Source organism: Solanum tuberosum, unplaced genomic scaffold (assembly GCF_000226075.1).
Source record: "Solanum tuberosum cultivar DM 1-3 516 R44 unplaced genomic scaffold, SolTub_3.0 scf00068, whole genome shotgun sequence".
Lineage (NCBI taxonomy): Eukaryota > Viridiplantae > Streptophyta > Magnoliopsida > Solanales > Solanaceae > Solanum > Solanum tuberosum.
Genome location: NW_006238994.1, coordinates 825,913 through 836,054, shown reverse-complemented (window position 1 = coordinate 836,054; position 10,142 = coordinate 825,913). Strand labels below are relative to the sequence as shown.

Here is a 10,142-nt window from a genome sequence, read left to right as displayed (position 1 = left end):
AAAAATATTAGCATTGTATATTATTCAATATATTCCACATTTTATTAACATGTATTATTATTTTGTAAATAATATATATTAATAATTTACTACAAGTTTAATATAATAGTTAATAATTCATGTATACATAACTAAATAATACCTACATAACTAATATCCACATAGCTAATACCCGCATAATTAAACCCTGCATAACTAATACCTGCATAACTAAATCCTGCATAACTAAACCCTGCATAATTAATACCTGCATAACTAAACCCTGCATAACTAATACCTGCATAACTAAATCCTGCATAACTAAACCCTGCATAATTAATACCTGCATAACTAAACCCTGCATAACTAATACCTGCATAACTAAATCCTGCATAACTAAACCCTGCATAATTAATACCTGCATAACTAAACCCTGCATAACTAATACCTGCATAACTAAATCCTGCATAACTAAACCCTGCATAATTAATACCTGCATAACTAAACCCTGCATAACTAATACCTGCATAACTAAACCCTGTATAACTAATACCTGCATAACTCTAACCAGTAACCAAACGGCCCCTTAGTACATAAACATCATGTGCAGCTAAGCATTTTACAGCTGTATGTAATTTTGTTGGTATTACTCAAATTCTTGGATATAAAATTTCTGCTAAAAATATATTCTTAGGTGGAAAATATTGTTTTTTTAACAGACTAGGCAACATAAAAGAGTTGTCATGTCACTGTCTTCACGAGTTTCTTGAGCAATTAAGCTAACTTTATATAAGTTTTAGTAAGTGCGTCCAGCCATAATTTCATTTTAATTTATTTTGATTTTTCCAATAGTCTTATATATATATATATATATATATATGGACAGTTGTCCCTTTTCCCCACTTTAATTGACCAAAATTTATTGATGTAACACCATTTGACAAAGAATTTAACCAAAAAAAAAAATGATATTTTGGAAATTTATGACTTAAAATAATTGTAAAATATTTGTGTAGCTATACATAATCTTATCTAAAGTTATTTTTTATACATAATTATTTTTTTAGATATAGTAAAAAAAATGTACCACATAAATTCAAACTAAGAGAGTAGGTTTATCACTTTGATTAGATATTAAAAAAAGTTGATGTGGTCAGATTATATTTAACAGCAAAAATTAGCTTAATCCTAAGTCCAGAAAAAACAGTGAATTTTGTATATCAATCTACTATACATATACATACTATATATGGACCAAAGTCCAAACAGAGCTTATGATATTGAGAATACATGTACCCAATCCTGATAAATTTGAAATTGATACGTAGTAATTAATAATTTTTTATTATAATAATATATACGCACACTTTTTTTTTAAAAAAAATGGATATTTATGGATAAAATAATTGTAGAGCCGGTTGGCATTTGAAATAATTGGAGGAGGATTAACCATGTGCTCTAAAATGAACCATACATACTCTTTTGATTCTTTTCATATGTTAATTATTGCTTCATGCTTAGTGTAACAAAACAACAAATGTTTTAAAAAAATTATCAGCTTATAGTCTTGTAAGCTAACTCTCCAACAATATTCCACACAAAGGCCAAAAAAAAAAAAAAACATATAGACAAAAGACAACTATATGGAAATATGAGATAAGAAGAGATCACTTACCAAGATTCCTTTAAGATTAATGATATTCTTGTTAGCCTTCTTGTTGTGATACAAAATTGTATGTGCCAATTGAGGTACGTAATGTCCCGCGTAACTCTCTCCAGCTATGTAAAAATCTCTATCTTTATATTCAGGAAACCTTTCAAGCCAATTTATTATAAATCGATAATTATCATTAGCTGTTTTCCTATCTCCTCCAATCTTAACATCACTTGATGTATTAGAGTATGAAAATCCTACTCCAGCTGGAGACTCCACGAACAACACATTGGCAGCTAATAATAGTTAGCAACAAAAAAAAATAAAAATTAATACTAATTTAAAGTAGTAAAATTATTTAATTAAGTGAAAAAATGAATTTTACCATGGTTCCATGCGAAATTATTTATGTGAAGTGTTTTTCCATCACTATTTACTCTAAATGGTCCAAGTTCTTGAAAGGCTCCATATGCCAGAGAAGAACAACCTGGACCTGTCCCCCAAGAAACAATGATAAATCGATTAATTACCAATAATTACATATTAAAATGCAACAAAATAGTTGAGATAACTACCTCCATTAAGCCATAGAAGAAGAGGCAATGACTTGTTAGAAAGTTGAGCTTCAACAAAGTAATAATAAAAAGCTCGTCCAGCAGATTCATCAATCGTAATGTATCCACCATATTGCTCAAATTTTACTAGAGGCTGGCCAGGAAGTTTCTGAATCCTGTCATTTGCCTTCTTCAAATCCTCTTGATTAGAAATTACATTTTTTTTATTAGATGCAATATGAAGATCATCAAAATTTGATGCATCAAAAAGACTTTTGTCAATGTTGGAATTTTTCTTCAACTTGTAAAATTGGCCAAGGGTATCACTTTGTGTTTTGGTAGCTCCTCCATTGATAATTTGAGAGATGATGGTTGAAAGAAAGAGAGTGACCAATAAAAGAGAAGAAGTAGTTGTGGACTTCATCAAAACTAATTATTTGTTTGTTTCTCTTTGAGAAACTTTATTAAATAGTGTAAAAGATAAAAGGGCTTTTATATCATTTTATAGGTATGGGATTTTCAAACAACTAAGAATGGATCACATATAATAATCCAAAAAAACAACTATATATAGTACTTTAAATTGGGAAAACCAACTTTGCAGCACATGATGTTTATCCAATAAAAAATTTGAATTGAGTGAGATGATAGAAAAAAAGAGTTTAAGTTAAATAAATTAAGGAAAACTTAAAAAATAAATGGAAAGGAACGTATGATAGTGAGAGGAACTATTTGCATAATGTAATTTCTATTTTATAAAATTAATTACATGTAAACTTTTATGACGATCAATAAATGATAATGTAGTAAAAATATGAGTCCTTTTAACGAAAAAAATTCAGAAATAGCAAATATAATAGATATAATAAGGCTATATAGCTATAGTTTCGATAATTGCGTTTTATAGCTATAGTTTTGTTTGCTATGGAGGTTGCGGTTGTATATTTTTGCATGTTTGTATATTTCGCTTGTGAATATACAAATAGGGTAAGTATATACAAATTTTGCATTTATACATTTAGGAATTTTTCAGAACTACGTTTGTATATTTCGCTTGCCAATATACAAACAAAGTAATTTATTATGAATTTTTCATAAATCGTATACATATAGCTAGGGTAAGCATGTACAAAATTCAGAATTTATACAATCAGGACCGAATTATACAAATTCTAAATTTATATAAATCAAGTGAATTATACAAATCAGGCGAATAACAAAATTGGGTGAAACTATAATTGCGAATTAGAATTTCGCTAATCGTAGCTATAACATTTAATATGATTTAAATATTTGCTATTCTGCACAATTTTTCCTTTTTGTAATACTGTAAAAAAAAAGAGGGTTATTTGGCTGGTGAGATCAATATTGATTTCAGACATAATAAGATAATTTTATCTCATATTTTTTTTGGCTTTTCACTCGGTGTCCGGAGCCCACATTAGAGCTCCGATTAAATCTGAATCGCGCACAGTAGGGGTTCAGGTTGTGCTCCCAACAGGATTTTCTCCATACCAGAGCTCGAACTCGAGACCTTTGGTTAAGGGTAAAACACTCCACCAGTGAACCACAACTCATGTAAGGAATAACAATCTCTGTGTTACAGTAATTTGGGAATTCAAAAGTTAGTTAAACATTGTTAAGCTACAATAATCAGTGTAGTGGTAGTTAGTTAGATGTTAGTTGTAACTGATTTTGTTAGATGGAATAAGTCAGTCAAGTTCTTTATAAATAGACATTGTAATCATCAATTACATTCATATATGGAATATACAGAATTATCTTTCTCTTTCTAATCTCTCTCTTTCTATTCTTCTTCTTCTTCATTACTAACTGTTTTCTCGAGAAATCCTGAAACAGTGCTTTGATCCTCGAATTCATTGCGAATTCCTACAATCGAGTAACATTGGTATCAAAGCTACTCTATCCTTGGATTTTAATGGCGAAATGAACTAGATATGTTGTTAATTCTCCAACAGAAATGGGGGAAGGGAATTGAAGGAAATGATGCAGAATTTGGCAGAAAAAATGGGAACGTTGGCAGGGGAAGTTACAAACCTAAAGAGATTGGATCAAGTGGTCATGGAATTGAAGGAACAGTTTGTCACTAATCGAGAATCTGGGAGGGAGAAAGCTCTTATGGAAGATGGTCCTTCGACTGCAAGACATTTCGATAAGAGAAATCACCACTCTGAAGGAAGAAGTCACAAGCCCAAGAGTCCTACTAGTTACAACAACCATCATTCAAACTTCTCAAGATGGTCCCGAATGGAATTCCTCAGGTTTGCAGAGGAAGATATGAGATCGTGGTTGTTCAAGATTGACCAATTTTTCTCTATGGAGAATGTAGATGCAGAGGAAAAAATAACAGTAGTTGCAATGCAACTGGAAGGAGAAACCATCCAATGGCATCTTTCTTTCATGAGATACAGACAATACTTACAACCAGCTACTTGGAATGAGTATGTGATGGCTATGATGGAGAGATTTGGGACAAATTTTGATGATCCCATGGAGGAAATCAAGAAGATCAAACAAGTGGGGAGTGTTAAGGAATATTAATCAGTGTTTGAAGGAAATCTGACTAGGGTGAATTTGTCACAAGAGAATGCAATCAGTTGCTTTATTGGAGGGTTAAAACATGAGCTGAACATTGTTGTGAAGATCACCAATTCGACTTCTTTATCACAAGTATATAGGACTGCAAGAATGCAAGAAGCATACTTAACTGCTGTGATACAGCCAATATCTAATCAGTCTCAGATAGGTGCAAAAAGATTCACGAACCAAAGGATTGATAACAATAAGCCTTTGTTATCTACACCTGGTACAAATACTTCTAGTTTTTCTAAGGCAGTAAATAGAAGAACTTTGAGCATGGAGGAGAAGAATGAAAAAAGGGCAAAGGGGTTATGTTACTTTTGCAATGAAAAATGCATGCACGGGCATAAGTGTAAAAATTCCAAGCAGTTGTATCTGTTGAAAGTGGAAAAATTAGAAGAAGGGCAAGATTCAATGCAGGAACAAGTTGGGGAATTACAAGAGGAACAGAATGAACAACTAGAGTTGGGGTTACCTGTGGAACACATGGAGATCTCTATGCATGCCTTAAATGGATCTTTGGGATTTAGAACCTTGAAGGTGACTGGTTATCACTCAAAAATGGCATTACACATACTAATTGATACAGGAAGTTCTCATAACTTCATTGACCCTGATCTGGTCAAGCAATTAGGGTGTGAAGTGGAGTCTATTAAACCTGAGATGGTAGCCGCAGCAAATGGTAACATGCAGGTGGACAAGATGATTTATGTGACTTGGTTACTACAAGAAGCGGAGCTTTTTGCTGATTTTCTATTATTACCTATAGGTTCTTGTGAAGTTGTGTTGGGGGGTCCAAAGGCTATTAATGTTGGGTGATATCAAGTTAAATTTCAAAAGTTTAACAATGGAGGTTTGGTATAAGGAAATGAAGCACTTACTCAGAGGGTCTGGCAGTCAAGTGTTAACTCCTAATGCTGGGAAACTGACTAAACACTCTGGAAATTAGTCTCAACTTTGTATGATTCAAGTAATTCCTCGGGGAAGTAATGAAGCCAGATGGCATCCATTAGACGTAGCAACTGATAAAGATCTTGAAGAAGACCCTACGCTACTAGAGGTATTGTCAGAATCTTCTGCATTATTTGAAGAACATGTTGGTTTACCACCTTCTAGAGGTGTATTTGATCATAAGATTGTGTTGCATTCTAGAGCTGAACCTGTGAATAAGAGACCTTATAGATATCCTTAAGTGAAAAAGGATATTATTGAAGGTCTTGTACCCTATGCTTCTAGCATATTTGAACTCTTCACTTCCATAGCTCCGGGGTAAGATAGTCTTGATGAAGCTACTTCGGACTAAAGGCCGTAAGAACTCGAGGCTGCAGTCCTTTTGCATCACCAGTGGTATTAGTAGGCAAAAAGGATGGCACCTGGAGACTATGTGTAGACTATAGAGACTTGAATAAGTTTACAATAAAGAACAAGTTTCCAATCCCTATTGTAGAAGATCTATTGGATGAACTAGGAAGATCTAAAATATTTTCTAAAATAGACTCAAGTTCTGGATACCATCAACTAAGAATGGCAAATGAGGATGTACCTAAGACTGCTTTTAGAACACACTCGGGACAGTTTGAATACTTAGTCATGCCTTTTGGTTTATCAAATGCCCCAGCTACATTTCAAGGTTTGATGAACACTGTGTTCCAGAATTTTCTAAGAAAGCATGGTGTTTTTTGATGACATACTAATCTATAGTAGAACTATGGAGGAACACATATTACATCTTAGGTCTGTTTTTTTTGAAAATGGTGGAGCATCAACTATTTGCCAAGAAAAGCAAATGGTTCTTTGGTGTCCATAGAATTGAATACCTTGGTCACTTTATCACATCAGAAGGTGTTTCTACCGATCCTCAAAAGATCAAAGCTGTGAGGGATTGGCATGTCCCAACTACTCTTAAGCAATTAAAGGTCTTCTTAGGCTTGGCTGGTTATTATAGAAGATTTATACAGGGATTTGGAGTTATTTGTAAACCTCTTACTGATCTAACTAAAAAAGATAAATTCAAATGGAACCATACAGCTCATGAGGCATTTTTGCAATTAAAGGAAGCTTTGACTTAATCTCATGTATTAGCTTTACCTGATGCCAACAAAACTTTCATTGTTGAAACTAATGTTAATGGTTATGGAATTAGTGTTGTTCTTATGCAAGAGAGACATTCTATAGCCTTTATTAGCAAAGCATTATCTCCACGACATGTTGCTATGTCAGTTTATGATAGAGAGTTATTGGCCATTGTCCAAGTTGTTACTAAGTGGTCTCAGTACTTGTTAGGTCAGAGGTTTATTATAAGGACTGATCAAAGAGCTTTGAAGTACCTTATGGAACAAAAGTTGCACACAAACTCACAATTATTGTGGTTAACAAAGTTGATGTCATTTGACTATTTTATTGAGTACAAAAAAGGAGTTGAGAACAAAGTCGTTGATGCACTGTCCAGAGTTACCGGGGATGAGTTACTTGCTTTGGTGATTTCCCCAACCAACACTGATCTCTTTCAAGCTATTGTGGATAGTTGGCACTCAGACCCAGAGCTTACACAGATGATTGCAGATTTACAAGCTAATCCTGACTCTTATAGGCAGTTTACTTGGTTGCAAGGCCAATTAAGAAGGAAAGGAAAACTAGTGATTGGCAAGGTGCAGAGTTTAAGGAATTACATTATGTCCCTATGGCATGCTGGCCCTCTAGGAGGTCATTAAGGTGTAGAAGCTACCCTTAAGACATTGTTGACACTATTTTATTAGAGGAACATGAGAACAGAAGTGAAGGATTTCATTCAAAGGTGTGATATTTATCAGAAGAACAAATCTGATTTAGCTGCTTACCCTGGGTTGTTACAACCATTACTTATTCATGAGGTGGTGTGGTCTCAAATTAGTATGGACTTCATTGATGGTCTTCCCATGTCTTGTGGCTGTGAGGTGATTCTGGTGGTCGTCGACTGACTCAGCAAATATGGTCATTTCCTCCCACTGAAACATCCCTATACTACTCAATCAGTTGCCCAGGTGTTCTTGGATACTATTGTGAAATTACATGGCTTACCTGATGTTATAACCAATCATAGAGATACTGTGTTCCTGAGCTCTTTTTATTTACTCTTCAAGGGGTATTGTTGCATACATCTACAACTTATCATCCTCAGTCTGATGGACAAACAGAAGTGCTGAATAGATTCATTGAAACCTACTTAAGATGCTACTGCAGTGATGATGCTTCCAATTGGTTGGCTTGTTTGCCTGTGGCTGAGTATTGGTATAATACTTGCTTCCATTCAGCCATACAAACCACACCATATAAAGCCTTATATGGCAGGCCACCTCCTCTACATCTCCCTTACTTACCTGGTGAATCAGCTTCTACCGAAATTGACACTACCTTGGTGAACAGAGAACTTAAGTTGCAACTCCTTAAGCATCATTTGCATAGAGCTCAACTCCGAATGTAGCAACATGCAAAATCCCATAGAAGTGAAAGGCATTTTGTTGTAGGGGATTGGGTCTACTTTAAGGTGCATCCGTACAAACAAGCGACTATCTCTCATCACTCTTCTCATAAGCTTGCTGCTAAATACTACAGCCCATTTCAGATCATTAAGAAGGTTGGCCCTATGGCCTACACTCTTTTGTTGCCTAGTTCTGTCAAGATTCACCCAACTGTGCATGTCTCATTGTTAAAAAAGTGTTATGAAGTGCCTTCCCACGTTTCTTATCCTCCGACTGTTGACCTAGCCAATCCAAATTGCCCTACTCCAGAGTGTTTTACAGTGAAGAATGGTCAAGAAAGGCAACAAGGTTCTTGCTCAGGTATTGGTTAAATGGGTTAGTCTTCCTGCTGATGTAGCCACTTGGGAATTTGCTACCATCTTGAAGACAAGGTTTCCATCATTTGATCCTTGAGGACAAGGATCTTTTGAATGGGGGAGTACTGTTATAGTAATTTGGGAATTCAAAAGTTAGTTAAACACTGTTAAGTTACAATAATCAGTGTAGTGATAGTTAGTTAGATGTTAGTTGTAACTGATTTTGTTAGATGGAATAAGTCAGTCAAGTTCTTTATAAATAGACATTGTAATCATCAGTTACATTCATATATGGAATATACAGAATTCTCTTTCTCTTTCTAATCTCTCTCTTTCTATTCTTCCTCTTCTTCATTACTAATTGTTTTCTCTAGAAATCTTGAAACAGTGTTTCGATCCTCGAATTCATTGCGAATTCTTGCAATCGAGTAACACTCTAATTCACTAAACTGTTGGGATTAGATAGAGAAGGTGAGATAACTAATCTCATTGAGTATTCTAACTCATATAATATACTTGTTTATTTCCGCATAGTGGCTCAAAGGTAAGCTAATGAAGTCTTTGTTTTAGGCCCGAAAAAATTTGAGACCCCAATAATAGTAAAACATTTATGACTTTTTTTTCGCTAAATAATTTTTAAAAAACAAATAAAATTTATTAAAAAACTATACTCTTAATGTTAAATAATATTTTTTAAATTTTGAATTATACTATTCATATTTTTATATTAATAAATAAAATTTTATACAACATAATCCCACAAATTGTATTACAAACAAATGACTAAAATAATATTAATTTGAATTAATCCTAATTAATATAAATATCAACAATATCACTATATAATATTAGAAAAATTATGTGTTTTTTAAGAATAATGAGTTGTAACCAAAAGTACCATAAATGTGTAAGGTATGGGACAAAGGAAACAATCAAAATACGACAAGATTTTTTTAAAATAAGCTGCATATTCATTTGCTAAAAAAGCAATTTTTTCCGATATTTACGGTGGGGTTAGCCAACTTTCATATATATATACCATACTTTAGCCCTATTTTGGCCACCATTTTTGAGTTGTTATAATTGTATTTCATCATGATTTACTATAATAGGTTTCATCTATTTGGTTTTTTTATTTCTTTTTTATTATCTTTCAAATAAAGAATGAACGATAATAAAACTGAAGGAGATAAAAGTATAGGGCGAAAAGAAGATAGTAAAACAATGTTATATTAGATTTTGTTTTGATTGTTGGATCTCCAAATTTTTTAAATACTCCAAATTCGACTTGAGCTTCCAAATATGAATCAATAGTACAAAAACATCTTTAAACATGATTCTAGCACGATAACAAATGTGTCGATAAAAAAGACTAAGTAGTGTTATTATATTTTTAACAATTCTTCTAATCTAGCTATTTAATCTTATCTTAAAAGATTATAACTCAATTAGTGCAACCTTTTCAATATTTATTTTAGGGAAAAAGGACAAATATACCCCAAAACTATTATAAATGGTATGCAGATACCCTCCGTCATAC

The 10,142-nt window shown here is 33.2% G+C and overlaps 1 protein-coding gene across 1 annotated transcript in view; it reads right to left on the bottom strand.

The window, feature by feature from the left end:
• The window catches only part of LOC102599793 (serine carboxypeptidase-like 40), an 8,090-nt gene extending 5,354 nt beyond the window's left edge, over nt 1–2,736 (bottom strand). Inside the window, exons 1-3 of the mRNA XM_006345333.2 lie at nt 2,209–2,736; nt 2,019–2,126; nt 1,655–1,929 (exon numbers count right to left, since the gene is read on the bottom strand). Of these exons, the coding sequence (XP_006345395.1) occupies nt 1,655–1,929; nt 2,019–2,126; nt 2,209–2,611 (786 nt within the window). The 5' untranslated portion in view covers nt 2,612–2,736. The remainder of the gene's footprint in view (nt 1–1,654; nt 1,930–2,018; nt 2,127–2,208) is intronic.
• Nucleotides 2,737–10,142: the final 7,406 nt, after the last annotated feature.